Source organism: Cygnus olor, chromosome 1 (genome assembly GCF_009769625.2).
Source record: "Cygnus olor isolate bCygOlo1 chromosome 1, bCygOlo1.pri.v2, whole genome shotgun sequence".
Classification (NCBI taxonomy): Eukaryota; Metazoa; Chordata; class Aves; order Anseriformes; family Anatidae; genus Cygnus; species Cygnus olor.
The window spans coordinates 95,285,542-95,312,269 of NC_049169.1; the positions used below are offsets into that span (position 1 = coordinate 95,285,542).

General features: G+C 41.2%; 1 protein-coding gene across 6 annotated transcripts in view; it reads left to right on the forward strand.

The window, feature by feature from the left end:
* GRAMD1C (GRAM domain containing 1C) overlaps positions 1-26,728 on the forward strand; it is a 49,353-nt gene that overhangs the window by 13,108 nt on the left and 9,517 nt on the right. For all 6 annotated transcript variants that reach the window (XM_040570700.1, XM_040570702.1, XM_040570705.1 and 3 more), the window contains 7 exons: positions 4,009-4,093; positions 7,866-7,969; positions 9,266-9,361; positions 10,559-10,639; positions 15,427-15,545; positions 16,663-16,783; positions 20,462-20,624. In XM_040570700.1, the coding sequence (XP_040426634.1) occupies positions 4,009-4,093; positions 7,866-7,969; positions 9,266-9,361; positions 10,559-10,639; positions 15,427-15,545; positions 16,663-16,783; positions 20,462-20,624 (769 nt within the window). The remainder of the gene's footprint in view (positions 1-4,008; positions 4,094-7,865; positions 7,970-9,265; positions 9,362-10,558; positions 10,640-15,426; positions 15,546-16,662; positions 16,784-20,461; positions 20,625-26,728) is intronic.

The window sequence follows — 26,728 nt, forward strand, 5'->3', positions numbered from 1 at the left end:
TCAGAGTGGACACGTTGTACAGGTAGCCTCAGCAGAGGGACCACATTGTGCTGTGGGAGTTGTTCCTATGATTATAGATAAGTTTGCCTGTATCTGCTTTGGACTAAGTGAAGTCTTCAGTTTGCTTGTCCAACGCTGCTAAATGACTTTCGTTCAGGGCTGTTAAGGCTCTCTCATAGCCTAATGAGGCTTTAGACCTGCTGAAAGTGTGGTGTTGCCCTGTTTTTTATATTTCTGCCTGTACAGATAGGTCTCAAGAATACTTTTGTTCTAAATCAGTCTTTTTGTATAAAATCAGACTCCCCTCTGACTGTGGTGTTCTTCTGGAGGCGTTTTTCTTTTGGTGCTAAGCAGGATTTTAGATGTATTTGAATAAGGGAAATCCGTTCTTCATTAGAAATGCAACAATTTTCCCAAGGGTAATTAATGTTTATTTTAATGTGTTAGGGTAGGATTAAAAAGTAATTTGTTTTCAACTGTGCCTAGAAACTTAATTGGAAACTACAGGTCAAGTTCTTCTGTGTCTGAGGAACAGCACATCAGGAGGTCTTTATTTAGAGGGGTGGATGGTGTGGATCTCCTTACTTGTGAACCGAGGAGCAAGAGCAGTAGTCCATGTTGTGATGTCTAAGTGAAGCTTTTAAATATACGTGAGGAATAAACCAGGCAGTTTGTTCATAGGCTTATTGGAATCGGGGACCCCAAGCACATAGTAGTGACTGATACCAAGACTATGAAGCTCAGTGGGAGGCTTGTGTGGATCTCTTAAAATCAGGTGGACTCCAAGTTTTATTACTCTGAGAGAGAGAGGTCATCTTACCTCTGCTCTCAGCTGTTTGTATTTATTTCTGCATGTCAAAAAATACAGAATGCAAATTGTGTAGTGTGCGGGTTTGTGGTGTCTCCAAAACAAGGACAAAACACTAACAAAGCAAATGCAAAATTATTAACTGCCATTAGCAAACCTTAAAAATGTGCACGCAGATCTACTGAGGTTGATTGACTATTCGCGTGCTTGCTTATATATGCAATAGAATAATTTCTGAATGATTAGCATTTTTATTGTACCCTTGGGAGAGAAGGCATACCTTAACTTTCCTCCACAGTTTAAGTGGCTCAAATTCTTTGCAGTGTCCATGCTTTGAAGGTGTAGATGTGAAGGGAACCTTCACAGGCTTTAACAGGCTTTCATCATAGAAATAACTCAGGTTAGTCTTATTTAAATTGACATTATTTCTGGAACTTTATATAGTTGAACTCGGTCAATTTCTAAACAAGGTACAACAGTGTCCTGATTCAGTGTCTTTAAGTCGTTTCTGATTCCTATGTAGCTGTCTTTAAAACTTTCTGGACAATGCTGAAGAGGTTTTTCTGCTTCTGTTGCTTTGTAGATGTCTGGTGTATTTTGTGGCCTCAGATAAAGAACGTTAATATGTTGTCACTGGACTTAATGGTTTGCCTAGTGATTAAATATAGCATGCCCATAAATGCCTAAGATTATCCCGAGGCAACGTGTTTGCCCGATGACTTATAAGTAAACTTGGAAATACGCATGTGTTTAAAAACTGCTGTTTTCATCTGTTAAGTTCCCTAGTGCAGCCTATCTCGTGATTTATTCTTTTAATAGCTGACGGTAAGTTTTGTAACCTAGAGGTGGCAACCTGCCCAAATCCTGCCATGTATTGGACGCTATAATGGTGATATGAGAGATACTGAATTCATAGAAATGGAAATGTCTCCTTTCCTTCGTTTGAAGGAAATTGATGTTGCCAGTAGTATTAAAATTGTCTCTGTTGTTTCCAGAGTCCATTGACTGATGTCTTAATCACCAAGCCACATACTGAGTGCATAATAATTACAGATCTAAGTAAGCTCATTTTCATACAAAATAAGGAAAAGATAAGGTTAAAAAGCTTCAGTGTGCTCATTTTTCTTCTTCTGATTAGATAAGGATTCAAAGCAGGCTCTTCATAAATGTCCTGAGAGCTCCATAGAAATCTACAATTAATAAGAGCATTTCTTATTGCCTATTTGCCAATCATGTGGCAAAGAACACTTTAAATGCCAGCAAGGGATTCTCAGACAAGCTATAGCAGGTTTTATGCTCTAGAGAATTATTTTTTTCCTATGTAAAACTCAAGATATCTTCAGTTTTTATTCTTGGAGCTGTTGAACTGGCTGATTTGAGCATTAGAATAAAATTCTGTGATTCTGTAATGCTCCTGTTCTCTTCTCCTGATAACTTTGTCTTATAACCACTCTTATAACCACATGCTCAGTTTCTGTACAGCTAAATATTTATGTCTCTTGTATACAGCGTGTTTCTAGAAGTACTTTCTCTTAAAAGCATGACTAGAACTAGCTGAAGTACGGCTATGGAAGCATACAGGACATGTCTAACATTGCCCTGTTGGTTGCACCTAAAACTTATTTTTCTCTTCCTCCCTCAATGCCTTTTACACTACAGTGCTTAGAATATTAGTGGACAGACATAGAGGCTTTCTGTTATTGGAGGTGACAGAAGGTAATGTTTAGGAACTTATCTTTTTAAAGCTGAACAGAGTCAGACTTTGCCCTCACTGTGTTATATTCACTTAAACACCTGGCCTTGAAGTTTCACTCTTATATTCTTGTGGTGTTCTCAAGTGTAGGTAGACGAGAGAGCATCATAGAACATTTGTGGGGAAATCTTGAGCCATGACACACAGGAATGTCTCCTGTGGGAAATGGCGCAATGTGAAAATGGTGATGAGGTGGTGGCACTACTGGGACTAGTTTATTAAAAGAGCTGGCTTTGTTTTGCAGTTCTTTTGGAAACAACCACAGACATACTGAAATGGTACTGACCAACTAGTGTGCTACGAGAGGGTGCTAAAACTGGGTGGTTTTCAGTAAACATGCTGCAAGGTCTTATGGTTAAAAGTGGTTCTTTTGCCTCTTTCCTTCTTCCCCCACCCTGAAAGTAAATAGCCACTGGTCTCATGATAGAAATGGGTTTAAGATGTGCATCCAGTTTTGGAAGGATTCAAGTCCTTGAGGACATATAGCAGCTATATGCTGTTCAGACCTTTAGAAAGGTGTTCAAGAAAACAAACCACCACCACCAAAACCCCAAAAAATCCAGGCTGTAAAAGAGGCTTTTTATGGTATACCTGGTTTTGGTACCACCTGAAAGTGGCTTATTCCTGTCTTAGCTGTAATTCGACTCAGTCAGTCATTGATTTGTACGGTATTTTCTTCAAGATTTTCTTACTTTTTCCCAGCTTTGGGACTACAGGAAGGCCCCTAAACTAAGTGGCCAAAACCTGTTACAAAAAAATGAGGCCTTGGTACTACTGCAAAATTACTACCAAGATTAGTCTTCTCTGAGTTTACCACGCAATTTTAATCTTATATGAGTCCTAGGTTGTGATCCCCTTAAATATGGGGTGAAACATAAAACAGATCAGGAGATCAAGAGCTGATGGTGGTGCTGCTATTTGTGTTTGCAGGAAGAAACTTTGGCCTTTATTCCTGCAGGCCTAATTATAGTAACTGGCAAAAATCCCTTCTGTAGTAACATTTTCCCCCGGTGGCGCTCCAATTAGAAATTGGTGTTCTAGGTGGTGTTTTCTTGTCCAGCTGATGGCCCGTGTGAGGACCCGATCTCCTCTGTCACCTCCTGTGCTGTGGCTTTGCTGCCTCTTCGAGTCTGTGCTAGAAGAGGTTGAGCTCTGCGAAGGGCTGTGGTGTGCTTGTGAGCAAAGCAGGTTGCTGTCATGCAATTGTAATGCCTCATAAAGGCTTGATAAAGGGAACAGTTTGGACCCTTCTATCCTAAATGCTGGGAGCACACTCTTGCATAAGAGCATAATGTTACAGTGACAATCCCATTTAGATAGCACCTATTCTTTATTGCTCGTTTAGTGTCCATTTGTTCTTCAAGATAAAGTTACAGATCTAGCATGAAGACAGTTGATGGTTGAAAATAAATCTGTTTGCTTAACCTTTTACCACTCTTTGTTGCAGCTCTCAAGTTCCACTTACAAATATAGGAGCGAGGAATTCAAGAGGCAGTTTTCTCATCTGCCAGATTCAGAGAGACTCATAGTAGGTAAGACATAATCACACCAAAACTGCTTTTCTATTATGACTGATAATTCCAGACTGCAGCAGTGCCAAGGCTTTTTTTTTTTTAGTAGCATATTCTAACTGTAGCTGAGAACTTCCTGTTCTCCTGTCTCTGAGCCACCAGGACATATCTGCAGGGGAAGTCAGGTCCAAATTCCTCTTTTGCTCTGCCTGCTTTGTCAAAAGACAGGCTCCTTTTTCCAGCTGAGAAGTGAAGGAAACAATACAGGATCCTTTGGTCCATCTGTATATTGGATGAGAGCTTCTTAATGTGTTTTTCTGCTGCTACTTTGTAGTGGGTGACAAAACACCTGCTGAAAATGGTGAAGATATGACTGACAGCTGTTAGGTGGCAAGCTGGAAAGAGAGGTTGCCCTGCAGGGTCAGGGTGAGTGCTTAGCAAATAAGCTCAACTTACGTGCATTGACTTGTGCAATGCAAGTGTGAGAGGAACAGAGGCAGAGTTAAATCCAAAGAGCACTGGACTTATTTTATGTTGATGTGGTTTCTGGGACTGAGTGACATAGTGGGTGCTAGTAGTTTTAGACTCTTTTCAAAGATAAATGCCACATAGCTGGCATTTATCTTTGAAAGAGGGCTGGGGCTGTTCAGCCTGGAGAAGAGGAGGCTCAGGGGATCTTTATCAATGTGTATAGATACCTGAGGATGGAAGGAGGATGGAGCCGGGCTCTTTTCAGCATTTCCCAGAAACAGGACAAGAGGCTATGTGCAGAAGTTGGAACACAAGAGGTTCTGTCTAAACACCAGGAGGCAATTTTTACCATGAGGGTGATGGAACCCCCTAGTGCAGGCTGCCCAGGGAGGCCGTGGACTCTCCCTCCTTGGAGATGTTCAGAAGGTGTCTGGACATGGCCCTGGGCAGCCTGTTCTAGGTGGCACTGCTCGAGCAGGGGCAGTTGGACCAGATGACCTCCAGAGGTGTCTTCCAGCCATAACCATTCTGTGGCTCTGAGGTGGCTGCAGGAGTAGAAGTACAACTCAACTTGAGGAGCAGTGGTGGTGAGAAGTGCATGGGGATGTGGGGGAAGCGAAGCGAGTGGCAGAACTTCAGACTATGGTGCATAGCTTCTTGCCACTGAGATGTTCCTTTTGAACTCTGACCGCCAATTTTGCTCCAGAGCAAAATCCAAATAATGCAAGTGTAAAACCCTACCTCCTTTGCCTGCAGTGCTACATCCTATTCCCTCTTTTATTACTTGCCTTGCAGGTAAGTCTAGCTGTGCTGTCTGAGTATTGAATAACAAATGCGCTGTCTAAGAATCGGGCGTTTTTTTATACAAAAGTGGCATTGTGAGTATTTTCTAAGTTCTCTCTCATCTTATGCAACCTTCAAGGCACTGAATATTGAGAGGTGGTCAGTACATGCTTGTAGTGTGCCAAGTTCCTTGCAGGTTAATGAAAGAGGAATTGGAACTTGCACAGAAAAAGTCACATCCCTCTATCCTTTTGCAGCCTTAGAAGGAGGCAGTTATCCTCCGAAATGCCTTTCACATTTTTCAAATAGTTGAGCTAAGTACAGAAGTAAGTCAATGGAAAAGGATATTACTTCAAAGCTTTGGTTTGATGTTTCTCCTTGCACAGGACAGATTTAAAAGCAGTGGAGCAAAATCTGAAGCACAGTTTCAATGAACAGACCAGACCGCCTAGGACTTAGAGAATGATTTGGTAAAGGGTTAGTCTCAACAATGTAGCAGCATCTGTTCCATCAGAAACCAAGTCATTACTTTATGAGGGTAAAAAAAAAAATATACATAAAAATTAGTGCTCCTTTGCAAAGACTCCTTGCGTGTTCCAAATAAAGAACTGTTTCTCTGCTTGATGCAGAGGAACTTTTCCCAGGCTTTACAATGCTCAAAGAAGCAATTACTTGCTGCAGTTCATCAGAAGAATGGTAACTGTTCTTAACTGCTTAAAAAAACACACAAAACTATTCCACCATAATAAACACTGTATACAAAGATGATATGATTTTTTTTGTCTATTATGATGAAAGAAATGAGTTAGACTTTCAAAATGGGAATTTAAAGGAGTGCCACTAACTTTAATTTGTCTGAAAATATTGTTTACAGGCAGCATCTTAAGTTACTGGATCTGATAACTTAAAGGAAGAGATTAGCATTTTTCCTTCTTGTTTTGACATCCTCTTTTGTAGGTAGGTCATGGTGTTACTTGTCACTTGCCTAATGCTCCCAGGGGAGTCTTTTTATGCTAGTTCTGCAAGAAAAGAGGAAGGGTATTTTCTTTTTTATGGATGTCAAACCTAGTATGGATATCTGGCTAGTATGTGGATGAGGAAAAAGGAGTTAAATGGTCGCATAACACTAGGCAGTACTTAAAAGGTCAGAATCAGTCTCCATCCTCCAAACAGACGTAGAAATTGGATAAAAACTTCTTTAGTACTGTTTCTTTAAAGTCCTTAACCTCAAACTCCTACTGCATTCACCTCCCCAACCCTCCAGCATTTTGGTATCTGAGTTGCTAAATTTTTAATATGCACTTACATACACTGGAAAAAAGAATAATTTTAATTGTTTGGAGTTACGTCTCCAAGGGCTCTTATACATGCCTCATGCTTGTTGCAAGAAACTTTATTTTCACTTGATTGTTTGAAGGAGAAATGAGACAATTCTTAAAATTGTAGTAAAAGCTCCTGCAGATGCAGACTTACTGTGAAGGTTAGGATGGTGAGGGACTTCTGAACCTCTTGCAACTTGGACAAGAGCTATATTCTTCATTGTGGTGTATAGAAAATCAAAATTCTAGCAGAGAAAATACCAGATAAAATGCTTTTCAAAATAAAAGGTGAAACTCTTTGATACCTCTACAGTTGAAGTTGTTAAAGTCCTGTGTGAATAGCTGTATTCTATGTATTTTCTATATGTAAGGTAACCTTTAGGTCAGAGCTTCCAAAAGGGGCCAGTCTGTCTTAGTTTTCTTGCTGTATGACTAAAGAGAGCTTTGACATTTATTTCCATAGGCTCAGCTTAGTGCTGAGTACTTCTGAAAATTTCTTTTTGTTTGACTCTTCAGGCTCTTAAATTATGAAAATTCTCCTCAAGAATTTTTTAAAAGTGCAACCAAATCCTCTGCTCTTGATTTTGATTAGCAGATACCTAATGATGGGTAATTTCTAGATGAAAAAAATATTATTTAATAGGAATGTTTTAGCCAGCGACAGTTATCGTAATAAAAATGACAGTCAACTGCTGAAAATATCTCTTGCCTGAAGAACTGGATTGCTTCAAGCTGTCTTCTAGTGTCTCACTCTGCAGATAGTTTTAGCTAGTGATAGGATCTGTCTGGTGAAAAATTAACAGTACTTCATATGTTGTAGTAAGTTATGTAGGAGTTGACAGTATAATCTGTTGTACTATAAAGTGGTTGTGCATTCTGTTTTATTTAGGCACTCTGAAGTCTGACTTGTGAATATTTCTTCCTTGTATTCCTAATCTTGCCTGATAACCTCTTCTCTGAAAATAAAGGATAATGTACAGGGGGTTGGTGCATGGAGTGTTGTCCTTTCACAGACATTTCCATTGACTCTGATACTGGGGTGTTCCCAGAACAGTGGTCTGGATGTAACCCAGTGCAAGCCTGCCTTGACAGACTTGAGAAGAGTGAAAGAAATGGCTTTTTATTTGAATTGCAACAACCTTATCTCATTTTAAGTTAACATGTTTGGGTCTATTGAGCTGTGGCAAATGAGTAAACTTGTTCTTTCTCTCTATACGTAGATTACGCCTGTGCACTCCAGAAGGATATCCTGCTGCAAGGACGTTTGTACCTCTCTGAAAACTGGCTCTGTTTCCACAGCAACATTTTCCGATGGGAGACCACAGTAAGATCTCTTGGTGCAGTTGAATCCCACCTCTTTGTCCTGGGCTATCAGGATATAGGACTTTTTTGAGGGACTCTTATCCTGTCAGTCTCATGCTCTGTCTATCAAATTACAATGAGTTAAAAGTGTTAAAAGCACTTGTTGCACTCGCTGTAGGGAAAAAAAAACATAAATCAGTGAATGAGAAAGGTAAGATAGCCTAGTTAATAGGTAAGGGAGTTGTCAAAAACACTTTACAACTGTGAGAATGCTAACCACTTGAATTCTGCTCTGTGTGCTCTGAAGTACATAGGACAGGCAACAAATAGGCCATGTACTTAAGACAGAGGAGGTATAGAAATGCTTAACTAAAAACCAAGCTTAGTTTTGTCAGATGGATTTGATGATCAAATCTTTCTTATTGCAGACTTCTAGAGTTTTTTTCTTTTAAATAAGAAATCACAGCCTTGAATATATAATCTATTCAAAGACTAGTTTTCAGCCAAAACAGCATACATCTTAGTAACCTGCTCCTGCTTGCCTAGCAGTGTGATATTTTGAGCAGTATCTTAAGGCAATCTGAGCTCATCAGCTATATTGGTAGAGCCAAATTTTGGGGCCTCCTTAGCAGGGTGCTAATGCAGATAGGGAGAGTAAGTAGAAGGCCTTCTGCACACACAGGAGAAAGCAAGATCCAGCTGTGTGTTCTTCCTTTTATCTAAACTGAACAGCAGCACAATCTTACCTTCAAGGGAAGGCTGGTCAAAGTATAAATGCTTGTTGCCACACTCTTTTAAATGGAAGCATTTCAAGTACTAATACATAAGGCAAATGCACACAAGTAGGAAGATTTCCAGTGTCTTGACTGCAGATAAACCTCTGTGCAAATGGACTACACTACAAACTTTTTGCAAGATAACAGAGACAAGATGGTCTGTTATTTGATCTATTCCTTCCCTGTATGACATACTGACTGAGATTGGTTTTGAAGTCTGTGTGGTTTGTATGTGGTTAGGGTTGTGCCCTTGATCCTGGAGTGCTGCTGGAGAGGTGGAAGAAAAGAAAACTACTTGCTTCCCAAGTCCTAGTATGAAATAAGAGGGAAATGCTCTTAAATCTTCTTAACTTGCTTCTACTTTGGAATGCTTACTGTTAAAGTTAGCAAATGAAGACAGCAGTTGCCTCCATAATCTCATCTGTATTTCATCCAAGTGCTTGGGGTTAGTTTGAGTTCCTCTTGCAAATTCTCTGACTCTGTAAATTAAAATAACAGTTAAACCTAAAAAATAATAATCATTAAACCCCTTTTCTTCTTAGATTTCTATTGCCTTGAAGGATATCACTTTCATGACAAAGGAGAAGACTGCTCGACTCATTCCAAATGCTATACAGATAGCAACAAAGGGAGAGAAGGTGAAAACGTGTATTTAAATACACTCTTCTTTTAAGTGATAATTTCCAGAACAGAGTGCTTGTAGTTTTTCATTTGAATAAGTAACTTTCACTGTCAAATCTTTAAATATGACTAGGACTAGACAATGGACTTGGTAGTTTGGTCCCTGTGCACATTGGCTTGATAATTCAACTTTAGTAGTGGAGTCTGCAATCAAACTAGTGTTGATGCAGTAACCTGAAGGGGGTTTTTGTCTTACTGATTCTCAAAGGAAATCTGCTTAAAAACTAGAAGTTTAGGACACAAATTCAAAATGTGTCTTTGAACTAGAGATCTGTGTTCTTATTGGATTTAAGTGTCCCAGAAGAAAATTGCTGAAAGCAAAACAACCGTTACCACAGGTTTTGAGTCATGGAGAAATCTACCCATAAACCACCCAATTTTATACGTTGGGAAGTGTAGTTTTCTTGGGGGTGCGTTTAAGGAAAGCTGAAAAGCATGATTCAGAATGCTCTTAAGTGCAATGTACTTCATGGTATCTCTTATGTCAATGCCTTGAAAATAAGAATAATTCTTTGCTGGGTACAGAGAGTAGTTATAGTTATCCATGGTAAATTTGGAGCTGTTGTCTGTGAAGGTGTTGACATTTCCTGTTGCTTCATATTTGGCTGCTCCCTCAATTTCTTCTAAAAATACTAACTTCCTTCATTAAGGAAGATATTTCTTTCATTGGTAAACAGACTTTCAAATGGGACAGATTTTAAAACTACAGATGATGGAACTAATTTGATCTCCTGTTTTGATTATTGTAATTTCATATCTCATGAAAAAAATAATGAAAGGAGTATGTAGAGTTAGGATGGAAAGGGCTGTGACCTGTAAGAAATAGGCATGTGTGTCTCCGATTTGTTCCACCCCGCATTTGGAAGTGGGAGAAAGGTTTAACTGTGTATGTAGTTGAGGGGCAGCCCTTTCTTTACGCAAAAGGTACAAATGATTGCAATTGGGTGCACAGAAGAGCAAGGGTCTTTATACTCTGTGGATATTGGGGAACTAACTTGCTTTTTAGAAGTGATTAAAAAGTGTGGAGTGTGAGGAATGTGAGAGGAACATGCCATTGGCAAAAACCTTAGGATATTTAAGGTTTAAGGAAACATTCTGGCTTTCTTAAAAATACCCACAAGTGAGGGTTTTTTATCTTTTGTTTTCTTCTGCAGTTTTTCTTCACATCATTCAGTGCAAGAGACAGAAGCTACCTCAGTATCTTCCGCTTATGGCAGAATGTGTTGTTGGATAAGGTAAGCTTGTAAGTGCTGGTACCTGGGGTTAAGTAACAAAATAATCTTTTTCTAACATATGTAGATATGTCTTTAGAGGATGAGAGACTTTGCTTAAGAAGTTAACTTTTCCTTCCTGACACAGAATTCTAATCTGGTGTTCACCTTTGCCTCTTTGTACTTTAGATTACAAATAAACTTTGTATCCTCCTGTTCTTTATACTGCCATCTACAATTTTGCTGTTGATGGAGCATTTTGTCTTTGAAGACAGGTTGCATGGTTCTGTTAACTACCAACTTAAGCAGATGTTGGCATGCATTTGTTTCACATTTTCTGTGGCTAATTTGTGACCAAAACAGCAAGAGACTTTTTTCAGGGAAAGCTTTTCTCCTTTGTAAGGAAAAAACGAAAAGTCACCTTCTCAGATAAGTTAGCAGAACCTTTGCCAACCAACTCATTACAATTCCCTTGACCTTGAATAAATGCAACAAAGGCAGGCTGAATGATATAAAAGTGTATCTTGGCAACTCTGCTAGTTAGCTTGATGTATATTGCAATTTGTGGGCACTTAAGCTAATCTTTTTTCTAAAAATACGCTGACACTTTCTTTTGCAGAACATCAATGTAACTAATGCAATTTTTGTAAACCAATTCCCTCCTGTTTATGGCTCCTGTTGTTTAAAAATTCCAACACATTTGCAATTGAACACTGAAATATCCATATATAACTCTGTAGTGCGGTGGTCCCCAAAGGCTTAAAGCTGTTGTGATACTTATATGTGGTTGCCACAGACATTTCTGGGCTGCCTTAAAATTCAAACCAAAGATGCTTTTTATAAAAAAAAAAAAAAAAAAAAAAAAAAAAAAAAACTGAAAATCAAGGAGAGTGCCAATTAAGGCAAAATTAATCTGTTTACAGCAAATCTTTACTGCTTATCCAAACTGGATCAAGTTATAGAGGGGATGAGGGGAGAAGCTGACGTTTCTGGAATTGGATCCACCAGTTACACTACAATGACAGCTGTTCCCTGACCTGTTGCTAAAAGAAAGCTGGTAATGCATCCAAGTAGTTTTGCTGCTTCTCCCGGCTTCCACATGCAAACCCCCACACCCTCAAGGCAAGGGACAGCATACATTTGAAAGGTATCTCATAACTTCTGAAGCTCTGTCATGGTATACAGTGCTGTGAGTGTGTGAAGCGTGGTGTTTCTGGGATCCAGTGGCCAAAGGGATCCCATCAGAATTTGTGAGGTTTGTGACAACATACTGAATCTCTCTGGAACCAATTCCAAAAGGAGCTGGTTTTGATGTTTCTTCTGCTAGCAGTTAAATATTTTAAAGACTGTGGATAATTTAGTTATTCTCTGGAGTATGTCTACTAGACTAGGCATTGACATGCAGCTGTTAAATTATGAAATAGTTATTCAGGTCTTGTCAGAAGTAAACTCTGAATGCAGCCATCACAGTATTGGTTTGCGCCACCTGATGGTAGATAATCCCAGAATTGCAGGATTTGGATCCATGGGATTGGAGAAGTATGTGCTTCAAATCATGTTTGTGCAGAGGTCACTTTCAGTCACTGATTATGGCCTCTTCCTGGGCTTTGAGTTTGTGTTAAGAGATCTTGCTTCTGAAGAGTGACCTACATGCTTTACCTGAGATGCACTAAGCTTTTACCCCTTGCAGAACTTCAGTAGGGTCAGCGTGCTCTTTCTCAGATCTCCATCTTGTGGCCATTCTGCATTGTAAAGTATCACCTGTCATAGACAGTTGAACAAGTAGCCTTCTGTAAAGTCTGCCTTTCTAATAGAAAATTACTTGCTGTTTGCCATGCATTGTGTAGGAGAAGCAGTAAGTGCTATTCCATGCCTGAGCTTAGTTAGGCCATCAAGATGCTGTCCTCCAAGTCTGTGTCACTGTTGTTGTAAGGATTCCAGGTCATCTTAGTTGAGCTGGAATTACCTAGCTCATCGCGTCTCCTTCAAACTTTGCTCAGAGTACAATACTCTGCACTTGATGCCCTTCAGATGGGAATCAGTGGGTACCTTCCTCCTACGATGGTCCCTTCTTAGGATTTCTTTTTGAAATGTCCTTGTGAAGATTTCTCTTTTGGGGGGAGGGGGGGAATCCAGTTTTTATCTATTCCTATTGCAAAATGTGCTCAGAGTGAGCCCTTCAGGTTTTTAGCTTGCCATTGTTTTTTAAATGCTCCTGCTTGAAGGGGAAGCATCATGGAAAATAAGGAATCATTAATGTAGGTCTGGAAGAGACATGACACCGACCTCGATAAAACAGATAGCTGCTTCCACATCCACTGAGGCTTTCAATAATGTATCAGTTTATAAAATCAGCCAGAATTCCTGTTTTGCAACAGGCTTTCCAGATTGGTAAAGCAACATTTACTAATGGCTATTAATGATGGTAAGAGCAATGGCATGTATACTATTGCTTTGTTTTCCTAAAGTTCATGGGTGTCAAATATCCCTTAGTTTGAGGGAGAAGGAAAAAATTAAAATCTAATTAGGCAGGTCATTCAAATCCTAAACAAACAGTGTTTCTTATTTCTAATGGAACAAGATCTTAACTTAATCGGCTTCAATTCCCTTGAGTCCTTTTCCTTGGAGCTGGATTTATTTTCTTATTGTTCTTATGCATTGCTGGGTAGAGATTTGCACCAATCTCCGGAGATGATGTAGCAGGTAAATCCAGAGATGTGAAAAGGGACCAGAGTTTTTGCTGAGCTGAGAGGTTCTTGTGGCAAAAATCTACTGGGGCAGCAAATCTGCCATCCATGCCAACTTCTAGCGCAAAGTTGTGAGAGATGCTTTGCACCTTTGTGTGCAAAAAGGATTGTTCTAGAGGTGAAACAGGGCTCAGGGTCGATTCTGACCTTTGTGGTCAGTCAGTAAGAGGGGGATTTCACTGTTAGCCTCCACTAACCTGTGATTGAGCAGTCAGACAAAATTCCATGTTAAAGTTCCTTGGTGGGAGAGTGTGCATTTGTATTTGGGGTGTCTCTGGAGTAAACCTGCATGGACTGTCTTGTCTTGGTCTGTCCATGGGGGTAAAAATCAGCAGCTTTGCTTCTGCCAATGGTATTTTGTAGTATTGCTTGTTCCATGCTGCCAGTTCAAGTAGCGTGAAGCGAAGTATTGGTATTTTATGTTCCAGGATGAAAGGAGAAAACTATCCTAGCTGCTTCTTGTTGCCTTACTTTTTATAAAGAACTGAGGAATAATCTGGCATAGACCATCACCTCGAGTGGGCAAAGCACTCCAGGTTTAGGGTCAAGCTTCAGAGCCTCTCAAACCAGAACTAATCTGACACAACAGAGTAAGGTGTTCTGGGGTCGGGCTGTGACCCTACTACACCCAGCCATGCTCAATATATAATAATCGAGCAGAGTGCGAGAAGCCTGTGGTTTCTAGACCCGGCAGCTAGTAAGTTTGTCTTCAGAAACCTACAGGAAACAGTTTTATTGGTTCCCCAAACACGCAGTTTTGTCGCTCTGCTTGAGGCCGAGGGGAGCAGGGCGTGAGGGGGCCGGGGCCTGGCGGGGCGCGGCGGGCCCGCCATGAGCTCCCCGGGGCTGCCCCCGGCGGCCGTGGGGCCGGGCCCGGTGTCCCGGGAGCGGCGGGGAGGAGCCGGGACGAGGGACCGGGGCCGCGACCGGGGCTGGGGCCGGGCCAGGCGGGAGGAGCCGGCGGGGCGGTGTGTGTAGGTGAGACTGGGCGGCCGGCTTGGGGCTGGCAGGAGCCGCGGTGCTGTGGAAAGGGCCGCGGGTGGAGGGAGCCGGGAGGCGGGGAGGATCCTCGGAAAGGGCTTTCAATAATACACGGCTGCTTGGAGCGATCGGCTCATGCAAACAGTAAGCAGGACTTGTGTTACTGCCTGACTGGCAGGCTGCTGTTCCCTGGATCAATATGGATCGTGGCTCAGGCGCGTTTTCCGGTGTGATGCCTGTCGTCTTTTTTGCTAAATCCCCAAACCTCATTACCTCCTTTCCTTTCCTTTCTTTATGCTTTCGTTTTAGCCCTTTCCTGCCAGGAAAAGTGGACTTTGAAACCTGTTGCTTACTTTGCCAATTGGAGTTTGTCATAGTGCCGTCACTTCCCTAATTTTCCTGATGATCAGAGAGAGCCCAAATAGATCCCAGTAGCTGCAGGAAGTCGTGCAGCAGGGTAGGCAGCTTACGGGGAAAGAGAAGAGCTAGCTGTGGGTCAGGTGAAGTAAAATAATTGCTTTTGCTCTGGAAGTGTTAAAGTGGGGGTTGTGGCAGTGTCCCACCTTGGCGAGATGGGCTGCCGGCACACCTAGATACTGCTGCTTGTAGTGACTGAAATGTTAGCCTTTTACCGCTGGTAAAGTGGTCTGAGCATCCTGAGGAAACAGGCGTGTTATCTATTAAACAGCTTGTCTGGGACCAAAGAGGCAGCCTCTGGCTGGCTGTTGGTCGTGTGCCGTATCCTGTGAAATTCAAGAGGGAGCCTTGAAGGTACCTGTGAAAACGTTGGTGATAAACGAAGAAGCAAGTAGTAGCTACAAGTTTGTTTTTTTTCTTGAAATACCAGTTGTTTTTAATGTCTAGTGTTACTGGTTGAACAGTGGTGGGTTGGGAAGATGGAGTAGATGGGAGTACAGTTCCCCAAAATGCTGAAATCCAATCTTGAAATGTGATACCTAAATGCTTTCAGACCTTGTCAGAAGTGAGGTTAAAGGCTGTGGCGTAATTCAAACTTCTTACTGTTTTACCTACCGTGCCTTACTGCCCCGTACTGTAGTTCTTGACTAGCTCACTTTCTTTCAGAGGCTGACCAAGCAGGAATTCTGGCAGCTGGTGCATCAGAGCTATGGCTCTGAGCTGGGCCTGAACACTGAGGAGATGGAGAGCTTCCACTCATCGTCTGAGGACAATGGGCAGTCTCGGTAAGAGGAGGCTCTAAAGCTTATTGAGAGACTCACGGAAAAGCAGTGTCCTCTTTCTTTGTTTTTCCAAATTGCTTCTGTAGCCTTACTGGAAGGGATAAACTTATGGTAAAGACCTGAACTGCATAAACTGAACTGCATAAAAACTTAATTGTGCTCATTGTTTAAAATAGTAGGAGCACAGCTGAGGCCCCTTAGGGGAGGCAGATAGGAAGACCTTGCTCTCCTTGGATCTGCTTGGGGGGAGGGCAGGATAGCTTAAATATCAACTTTTTTGCTGGTAATACTTAGTCAGGACCTATATGCCCTTAAAGAATACGGAAGGGCTGAATGGAATGGAGCTATATCAGATATTTCAATGCTTCTTCTTTCCTCCATGGAGACTAAAACACTTGCTTTGCTTTGTTCTTCTGACGTCTGAGATCTTAGCTTGTTTTTGTATGATGTTCAGCTTGAATTACGAAGCTAGAAGAAGATAACTAGATTGTTTTTTGATCTGTTTTGTTGATTTCTCAGAACAAATATGAATTAACTTATGAACAGTCAGTGTAATTCTAATAACAGGGCTTTAGTTTTGTATCTGTATGTAAGTAAGCGTGGCTCTCTAAAACTGAACAGTGTAACTTGCATCTCCTTTTCAATCCTGCATTATCTCAGCATGTTTGTTGGGGGGGAAAAAAAGTAAATTCACTGCAAGCTTCAGAAGATGTCTCATTAAATACTTCATGGTTTCCTACCTGTAAAAAATGCAATACTTTGCATCTCAGGAATAAGGGATGCAGGAAAGATCTTACCTCAAACTTTCTTCAGACATTTTCTTCCTAAATTTGTTATAAGCTACTTCTGTTTCCCATTTTCTCACAGTGCTCACTTTCTCTAATTCACTGGTGCTCAGTTTTGCTAACCTAACAGGCAGAAGCTGGATTTTTTGGTGGTTAGGGTGAGGAACATGGCTTGAGAGATTAATAAGATGGAGGAATGAGTTGGTAGTTTTTAATGTTTTTAATTTTTTAGCTGAACAGCCATGGTTTGAGAGCAAAAATCACACATGAAAAGCTTTCTCAGATTTTCTCAGCTTTTACAGCTCCAAAGATATCTTTCTTTTTCCTTTGGACAGATCCAGCGTTTATGATGAACCTGGAGAAAGGGATGACAAACTACCTAAAACAATTGGTTTAGTTCGGGAACCCACACTTCAGACTGAAGGAGAGTCGCTCAGCAGACATGCACTGTCAGGAGTAAGTATTGATCTTCTTGCTATTTGTAACTGATAAGCATATATACTTAACTCGCATATCTGTAAGCGTAAGAATGCATGGTGTTGTAACTTCTAAAATTCACTGGAAGTTCACAATAGTCTAAAAGGCTTTCACATCAGAAATTGGATAAGAATATTGTCAGATCTCAGGAATATCTTCGGGAAACAAATATTTGTATAAGATGTTGGTGTGAGTTTCAGCAGCATCCTGTTGCTAATTCACTGCAAATCTGGCCAGAATGCTGAGGTTTCGGTCTTGATCTTCCCAGCTGTAAAAAATAACTGTTTATCCACCTTCCTATAGACCCCGTGCATTTTTATATAAGTGCTTTGTGAAAGAAATGCTTTCGTGTGCATTCTTAAAAACATAGATATAGATCTCCTCATAAAGATATCTTGTACATGAAGATAATAATATCCTCATGTACATCCTGTACATTTTTGGAGATCAGTTGGTCTGTTGCTGTGAATGACTGAAACCTTCCTTCCCCCTGCACATCCCCTAAATTAAATGTCAAGAAATGTTTCAGAAATGGAGGGGAGAAAGCACCCTTGGAAGGGTGAGTATTCCCATAATCCCTCATGTTAATAAAACTGTACAGGCATGGGTGTTTCATTCATGGTGTTGAATGAATTTGTGAATGTGACTGGCTGTCCACGAGGGCAAGCACATTAGTAGTGGTGTTTGAGGTGTGCACAGCATTTAGCACAGTTCCTGGGGCTCCTATGTGCAGTTGTAGTCCTGAAAGGTTACGGACATTATCTCTTAGTTAATAGGTACCCCAAGGGAAAGATCTGGGAAAAGCAAACAGAGCACCAAAGCGTTTCGCTTTACTCAGATTGGGAATTTAATTGCTGTTTCTGCTTTGACAAAATTGAGGAGGAGAAAAAGATGTTTTAATAATCCTTACTTTCATATGGTAGTTATTCTGGCTTGCTAAAACTGATCTGCAGGTTAAGTAGGCTTTAAAGAGGTTTTGTGGAAATCTAACTTAATGTCTAGAGACTCATATCCATCAAACAATACTGGTATTTGTCAGATGTTAAAAGCTTAGTTATTAGGGTGGTGGGTATCCCTCATGGAAATCCTAGGACTATAAGACAAGTTTTTTGAAGAGCTGTAGGGGACTGTTGTCCCCTGTTTGAAGAGCTGTTGGGAAGATTGTGGATGCTGCTGGACTTTAGGCTCTTTAGGATAAGTAAAATCTACCCAGGTAGCTGTGATTTGGACTTGCTTGAGTCTTGTTTGCACAAGTACAAGCCCTCTTAAAATAACCGCTCTGTTTGGAAAAGTGCTTTGTTTGCCTACTGGGTGTCACTCCCAGAGATCTCTCTTGTAGGTGCTAATTGGGCATGTTGGTAAGCAGGAATGCCTAGGGATGGGATCGGTAAGCAGGGAAAAGTGCTAGGATTCTTCCTTGACTTGCCTGCCTTTAAAAAGTTCTCTAATTGTGATGTAAAATGTCAGTCTCGATAAATCTGTTTAGTTTATGATTTTACTGTAGCTAAAACACATAATGGTTGTGTTCAGCTGTATGTGTCATTTGGTGTTTCTTAAGAATGTTGACACTCCATACCTCTGGATTACTGCGCATGTTGCAGAAGCACAGGGGCAATAGGAGGAGATGGGATGGTAGTGCTTAAAAAGCTTTTATCAAAAATGATTGCACTGATGACGCACAACACAATTGCCTTCCAAAGGCTGGAGGGAAAGAGGCTTAACTCTTCCCTTTGTGCTCTGACAGGCAAGGGAACTCCAAAAGCTCTTTCAAAAAGAGATCAAAACTAATGGAGGGGTTGGCTCGCAGTTCTTGGACTGTCTTGGAAAAAGGATTGTCAATGGCTAGCTGTTCATAATTAAAGAAAGTGGGTGTGTAGCACCACTTATGGCTTGTCTGCTTCTCCAAGTGCAGGTCACCTCTGTATGGAAACCACTTTCCTCTTTCTACTCTTCCTTGGAAGGCTCTGTAAAGTTTCCATGTTTTGGAGCCCTCTGTTCACAGGTTAAAAACTAAAATGCATTGGCACAGAGCTTAGCAGTACTGGACTGGCTCATGAGGCAAACGTGCGTAAGGAAGAAATGCTCTATTTAATTCTAGTTGGCAGATCTTAAAATCAGTAATCTTTAGTGTAAAAATAATAATAATTAAAAAAAATACAGAAACGGAAAAAAGCTTGATCACAGATATTCCAAAGGCATCAGCATGAATTTCTTCCTTGACGTCATAAAGGACTTCTTTATAGATCTGTGTCAATTTCTAGGTAAATGTTTTGCTATTCCTAGCTCCCTTCAGCTTTCTCTCTGTACTGGTAGAAAGTTTTGACATTGAAATGTTACTGTTCTCGTTCCTGTTGTGTGCCTGAGTATAACTTCAGGCATAGTAGCTCCTTTCAGTAGGCACACATTTGTTAATTGATCTGCTTTGCTGATGCGGTATTCCTTTTTTTTGACCTCAAGGGGACATTTTTGCTCACTTCTACTGCAGTTGAATTCATGCCTATCTCTATTCTCCAGCCACCCACCTTCTGCTAATGGCCCTCGGTTGCACAAAATGGTAAATGGTCTTTATTTTGGAAAAAGCCAAGTAGTACAGGAAGTACATGATGACTATTCAAGCAGCGGATGCTCTTGTTTTATTTAGTCAGTGCTGAATAATCTTTAAGGATGATGGTGTTGCAGATGAATTGGAGCTACTCACTTGAGGAGGACCTGATCTTGTTTATCACAGTCCATGTGCTGCTGCCTGTGGGGGCTGTGCTATTCTTGATGCCAGCTGTTCCACTGGAGGCAATGGGAGCTTTGAAGGGAAGCTTAGGATGAAGACTCTGGCTCATAGCCAGGCTTTTTGGGTGGCACTCTGAGATGTACAAACCTTGTACATGTGGTTTTGCCAGCAATTACTTCTTGAAGTGCTCAATGATGCGTTTTGGTAGGCTTAGCCCCCAGTCGCTATAGTTAAGGGTTCAGAGCTGCATTGATTCAGTGACTGGTGCTGTGGGGGATGCTCTGCTTGTGTATTACAGATGGCAAATGGTATTCCATTCCTTTGTTTTGGAGAAAAAACATTTGATAGGTAGGATGGCTCTAGACACTATTTTAAATTTTCCGTTTATCAAAGGGTACTGGAGCCCTACAAAGTAAGAACACACTCTTCAGATACCTAATTATGATGATCTAATCGTGGTGAAGAAGGGAGGTCCTGTCTACTTCATTGTGCTTCCCCGAAGGATTGTTGGACCCCTTCCTAAATTGCCAAAAAAAAAAAAAAAAAAAAAAACAACCTGACCAATAAAAAGTAAACAATCATATTAAGTTAATGAATTTATAAAAGCTAGCATGGATACAGGGAAGGGGACCAAGGTATGCAGGTGGATGCGAAGGGACTGGGTAGGGAACAAACTGCGCCTTTTAGGCAGCTCTTGGTAAGATGGACCAGATAAGTTTGTCCCTTGCTACTAGGGCAAAGTGAAGTCTGAGATAAAGAAGAAAGGAGGCTTGCTGGTATAGGGGAACAAGGGAGGAAATTAATACTTGACTGTGGGGTAACTGAGCAGGTGGAATTTGTGGCTTCCTTTCTGAATTTTTTTTCTTTGCAAGTAACTTTTTAAAAATGTTGTGTGTTTACTGATAATTTTTTTTTCCTATTGATTGTTTCAGGTAGAAGAGTCCCCGACTGAGACGCAAATAAAGAAGAGCCCCCTTCCATCTTCAGAAAGAAAATCTGTTAAGCTAGTCAGGAGCAGATCTTTAGAAAAGTCCTTGGATCTGAATGAGAATGAAAATCTTCCAGAGAAGAGCAGTGCCTCAGACAGTGAAGAAGGTAAATCTTTTAACAGTCAGAAGCAGTAAGACAACCCTACTATTGTACTCTTTTGATCCTTCTCACCTGGTGGAGTAAGTTAGAAAACTTCCTGATTTTGTGAAATTTGTTTACTTGTTCGTTCCCCAGAGTTGCAGCAAAAACACCTTTATATCTTAGTTTCTGGAAAAAATCTTAAACTAGAAAAAAATTCTTGACAACGTGGTGTTCACTTTCCATGTTCTCATAGGTATTTCAGATGTTTTTTCATTTGTTTTCACTTGTTGGGAACTGAGGGGAAACACTTCAGGCTGTTCTTTTAATTACCCCCCTCCCACCCCCTTGCATTTCTTTCTTGATGCATAGGGGCTTCAGTGTTACTGATGGCGAAGAACTTGTTGAAAGTCCAGACAAGACAACTTCCCAGCTTTCAGGAGTGTGTACTGCATATTCTGAATCTTGTCTGAAGATGAACAACCTTAAATACATCTTAGAGTAGATCACACCATATTTTCATTGCATACCAACAAAGCTAGTATCTTAATGGATCCCAACACATCATCCTCTTCATTTATACCTCATTATCTAGTACCAGGCTAGCAGGAGCTTGGATACCACAGCAACGTAGCACTTGTAACTTGGCAATTGCATGCTTCCTTTCCTCTTTTTGTCCTAGGAGAGAAAAGTGTGGCTGTGTGTTTCATAGTGGTTTTGGTATGACTGTTTTTGCTATGTCCTGGGCAGAGAGTAAGGCCCAGAGCATGCCTTGCACCCAGACCGGATGGCAGTAACATATGTGCAAATTTCACTGGGTGCTTGTTCTTTGGTCCCACAGAGGCTCTTGACAAGTTCCCCCTCTAATATGAGCTCTTCCCATATCGTGGGGAGCTCTTCTGTGCAAAAACCCATAGTTTCACAAACATTTCACGGAAGCTGTGGTGGATGTTCTGTTGAATATCCCCATCTTGGGCTCTGTGAACACCTTTAAAACAAAGCACACACAACCTGAATTGGTTTCAAAGTCTCTAGTGGCATGCAAGTGAAGGACAGAAAACCTCAACCGGGCAGCTACTTCTGAACACACCGCTATTTTTCTTTCATATGCAAAGAGAGAACTTGCTTTCATTGCCTGTTGTCAGGAATAGAACAGATCAATTTGAGGCCGGTTCTTAATCTGGCTGAGAGACTTTGTGTATCATCTTTTCAGTCAGAATTGGCAATCGAAGGTGCGTGCAGATGCTGTTAAGTTGGGATCACTGGAGTGCGGAAAGCTTTCAAAGTTGTGGATTGATCTGGCCATCTGCAAGGTGTGATCTTTGCCTGAGGATATACTTTATATTTCAGTTACCTTTCTCTTTGCTCCCCAGCACTGCTTCTGTTTGCTGGTGTTGGGATTCAGCTTGATGGATGTCAAGCTGTATCATTTTTGGGAGTCTACATATTTGAACATGTTGCTGGTTATGCCCCTATGCATTGAACAAGCTTTTACACATTGTTGACTCAATCTCTTAAAGCAGAAGAAAGTTTTAGATATTTTGGATACCCATGGATTTTTAGATGGTGAAGGTATCCAATGAAATGGGTTGAAAATAGGCCTGTTTGCCTAAATGATAAAGGCAAATACCAGCTGTCATCCCTGTGCTGGTGATATTCAGCAAACAAAGCATATTAAACTGGAGATGTCCCTTTAAAAGAGGACTGAATTCATGCTGCTCTTCCTATTTCTCCTCCCTCCCCCAAGATGAGTCTCTTTTATTCGGAGCAGGATTTTCTAGTCCCACAACGTTAATCTTTTCTCACAGATTACTCTCCTCATGCTTAGAATTCTTTTCTTCTGTTTCTGTCTGTTTTCTATTGCAGTTGCCCCACACTCTTACAAGGTGAACTCCTTCATTCATATGAAATTAGCTTTCCCACGCAGCAAAGGGTTACCCATGCAATTAGTCTCTCTTGTGTCCTCTGGCTCATGCTCAGGCTGCCCACGGAGGTGTTCTGGCAAATAAGGTGAGGGGGCAAGCTCAAGACTTGTTCTCCAACTTCATGTTCACCTGACACCAAAAGCTGGAATGTCAGAGCCTTGGCAACTCCTTGTCCTTCATGATTTTCACATTGCAAACTGGGGGAGGGGGGGGTCTCTCACCACACACCACTGGCTCAATGACCTGTGTCTTGGTATTTTAGTTTGGTTTCATAAACTGGAGTATAAATCTTGGGCCGTGACAAACTCTTGGCTGAGATAGAAGTTAATATCTGCAGTCTCAATGATAAATTTCAGAAAACAAATTTTAGCTCAAGTACAGAATGTGCTCCCAATATAGAAGCATCAGATTCTGAGTTTCCTCAAAGGACTGACTGTGGTGGATGTACGGTTTCTGTATGCAACTGTAATACTCAGCAGCATGAAATGCCTCAAAGAAAGAAGGGAGAAGTAGGGTATTGGAAAACACTGTTAGAAAGCTTTACTGTGTATGGGGACCTTGTAATTCCTGATCTCCTTGCATAATTTGACTTACTGTGGTGTTTCTGTGTGCATTAATAACCACCCTAAATGTGTGGTTTGCAGGAGAGCATAACTGCTTGTACTCAAATGCTGTGAGGTGGGTACAGTGGTGGTGTGGCTTTTTTTGCCGATAGGGATATAGGATGTGGAGGGGTTGAAACGAGTTCAGCCTGCTTTTTTTTTTTTCAAGAGGTGAAATTCTGGATATACGGTGCATGTACAGAAGAGCATCCCTTAGCCCTGTTGCCTTGCTGACATAATCACAATATTTAAAGCGCATACTCTGTTAAATGTATGGCTGCCAATAATCTGTTGCTTTGGGATTTGAAGGAATATCTGTTGTGAATTATCTAAAAGGCTTAAGCTTTTCTTGTGATCAGGAAAAAGATAGCACTGTCACAGTATTTTTCAGTACTTCCCCCAAGGTAACTTGGTACTTAGCCTTTTAAAGTATAGGAGAGTTCTTTGATAATGGTTACTATTGCTGATGCGGTCTTTAAATAGATGGTGGCTGGAACATATTCCCTCTAGGAATTAGTTTTAACGACTTGATTTCAGGTGCATCTGTTTTAAGTCTCTGACGTGTGCATTATTTACAGCGTGCAGTTCTTTTCCCCCTCCATCCCCAGTGACATAGAAATCCCAAACAGCGCCATGAGTTCTGTACATACATTTATCTCCTCATCCTCTCCCAGCTCTGTGGAGTGGAAGAATCAGCTGTCTTAGAAACCTGTTTGATAGCCTCTGTTCTTACTTGTTTACCTTTTTTTTGCTTGTGGTATGTGTTTAGCTTCACAAGCTGCTGGTCGTTAACAGGAATTGGAGGAACAGTATCTCTTTGCCTCCTCTGCACCCCCTCCAGTTTTTTTTGTCTTGCACTGCAAATGGTTTCAAACCTCTGCAATCACTGGTGCCTAATGGTATTATATGCAAACAGTATTTCACAGCTTGCCATACAGTGATGAAAATGACCTTACGAAGTGCAAGGCAGCAGTGGGGGAGGGAGCAGACTTGGTGTCTTCTTGCAGAACCAGGGCACTCACAGTAATGTTTGCTTGGGATTTTTGGGTCCTTAGGGATCCTAACCTAAAGTCAGAGTGATTTCATGTTCTCTTATCAGACAGTTACTCCAATTCATCTATAAATGTTTTCAGGCTGAGCGAGTTAGCAGCTGATAATTACATACTGCTAAGGGGTTAGAACAGCCTTAAGAGTTAAGGAGTTAGACTGCTATCTGCATGGGAATAAAAACATTTTTTCATAAACAGTATTTCTAAGCTAGTTCTAGGTAGAAAATGCTCCATGTTGCTCTTGAATTGTAATAACTCATACAGGTAAGCCTACCTACCTCTTAATTAAACCAAAAAAAGAGTAGACAGATAGGTATATTTGTAACAAAGACAAGTGTTTCAAGCTTTGTTCTGTCCAAACTGCGAGTGTGTAATCTCTACACTTATTCTTGCTATTCTGCTGTTGGTGCTCACTGCTTCACGTGGGATTCCTGCAGATAAACCCTGAGAAGCCCAGATGGAAGTGACTTAAAGCTTGTCAAGCTCTTGGTATATGCAGTGACTGGCTCCTGCAGGTGTGGAATTCAGAGGCTTTCATACATGTGTTTTCCAGGCCTCTTTCAGACAGCCTGGAAACATTTCAGATAAAATAGCTGTTTAAACAGGAGTATCTAAAGTAGCTGATTAGCCTGATATAATCAGCCTAGTTTCAGCTTGGGTTTTCTGAAAATACTCTTGCGATAACACCAATTTTTTCAAGAGCTGAGAGACTGTAACTAAAAACACTTCTCAATAGATGCTTTCATGCACTTGGCAGCTCACTGACTACTCCTTATAGAGCTATAACTAGATAGAAAAAGTGTAGGCAAATCAGCTAACAGGAAATTGTCTATAAATTAAAACACTATAGATCCATGGATGCTCTTGCTGTTGAACTTGAGCCTTGGTACAAGGAGGAGAGACTTCATGTTTGAAGAGTAAAATATTCCAGTAGCAAGGTCCAGACCTTAAAGTAATAATGCATGAGCTTTGAATTATCTGCTGCCTGGCTCCATACAAGCTGGTTGATGTCCAGTAGTCAAAGGGGATGTCAGCATCAGAACACCTAAAGCTTCCCCTCCCTCTCTTAGCAAAAGAGGGGAAGTGGGGAGTGCGTTTTGAGATGAGGTCTGCGGCATTGAGGCCTTGTTAGCTGAGGTCACTCACAGTTCACTGAGTTTTGGTGGAACTAGGCTCAGCTCTGAGAGGAAATACAGTGAACGTAAGCTGAAAACCCAACCTGAATTTCTAGCTTCCTGCAGAATGTTTCAACACAGCCGAGTCTGTATTCTAGCAAATAATGACTGCATGTTGGTTGGTTAAATATGCCTCGCAAAATACATGCTGGCTTTCTGTCCCACCTTGCAATCGTATAAGCAGAACGTAGCACAGGAAGGCCATCTCTTGGGCAAGCATAAAGATGTCACTTACGCTTCACTTTGGGGTCATGTATTGAAGTCTGCTTAGGTCAAAACTTTTTTGGAGACGCGTATGTGTGTAGTGGGGACTTCTAACAGGCTGGAAGCAGTGCTGGAGGAGAAGGCCGCTCAGCGTCAGAACTGGGTTTCACTGCAGACTTCTGTTATGGTTAGTTGCTACGCTTACATTTATCAGTACTGACTGCTATGAAATCATGTTTTAAGTGCTGTAACCTTCGCCTGCAGGCAGTTTGTGAACTGTAGCATGATATTCAAGCTACCTTTGCTTTGGTTGCTGGCAATGACCTTTGATAGCTCTGAGAATTCATTTATATCAGTTGAAAAGTTAGGCATCCTGACTTCTGTCTTGCTTCCACAAGCTTTGTTTTCAGGTGTTTTGCCTGGTTTTGGTGTGTGGGGTTGGGTTTTTAGGATTTTTGTACTTTTTTTTTGGTAATAGCCTAGAATGGGCTTGTTTCTAAAGCATGAGCAGACAGAGTTGGGGTTGGCACAGGAAACGGCTGTCCGTCCAGGATTATGATTCTGTCCCTTATCTATTGAGAGAGTGGCTGTAACAGCCACAAAGCTGACTCATGCCAGCAGCCAACAAGCAGCAGAAATAAAGCTCAGTGCTGTGATAACAGAACACCTTTGGGGTGCTTGTTGGTGGTTTGACATAGGGAGGATGATAAAGCATCCTGGTTGTGCTTTGCAGGGCTGCAAAATGGAGCAGAGTACTCCTTGCATTCTCCTTGCAATAGGTATGGAGGTAGGAACAGTTTGAGGAAAGGTCTGCGCCTGGTCTCAGTGTGGACAGTACCAGCAGTACAGATGTTAGAAGCAGAATTCTGGTACTAGCCACAAGTGAAAAAGAAAACTAGTATGCTCTCGCTGTCCTGCTTGCTATGAACATGTCATATAATAGGCACACATTAAATGAGGATTGTGCTGACTCTGTCTTCTCCAGTGTGTCCTGTAGGATCAGTAGAATTCTGAAGGCAAAACTCAAGCAGTGCGATCTTGTAATGTTGATTTATCGACTTATCCAATGAAATAGTGAGAGATGGGCTAAAAAACCACCTCTGGACTTTGTTCCCAGCTCCCAAAGACCACCTTACTACAGATTAATGCGCTGCTATCAATTCTGAGTTTCTGAGA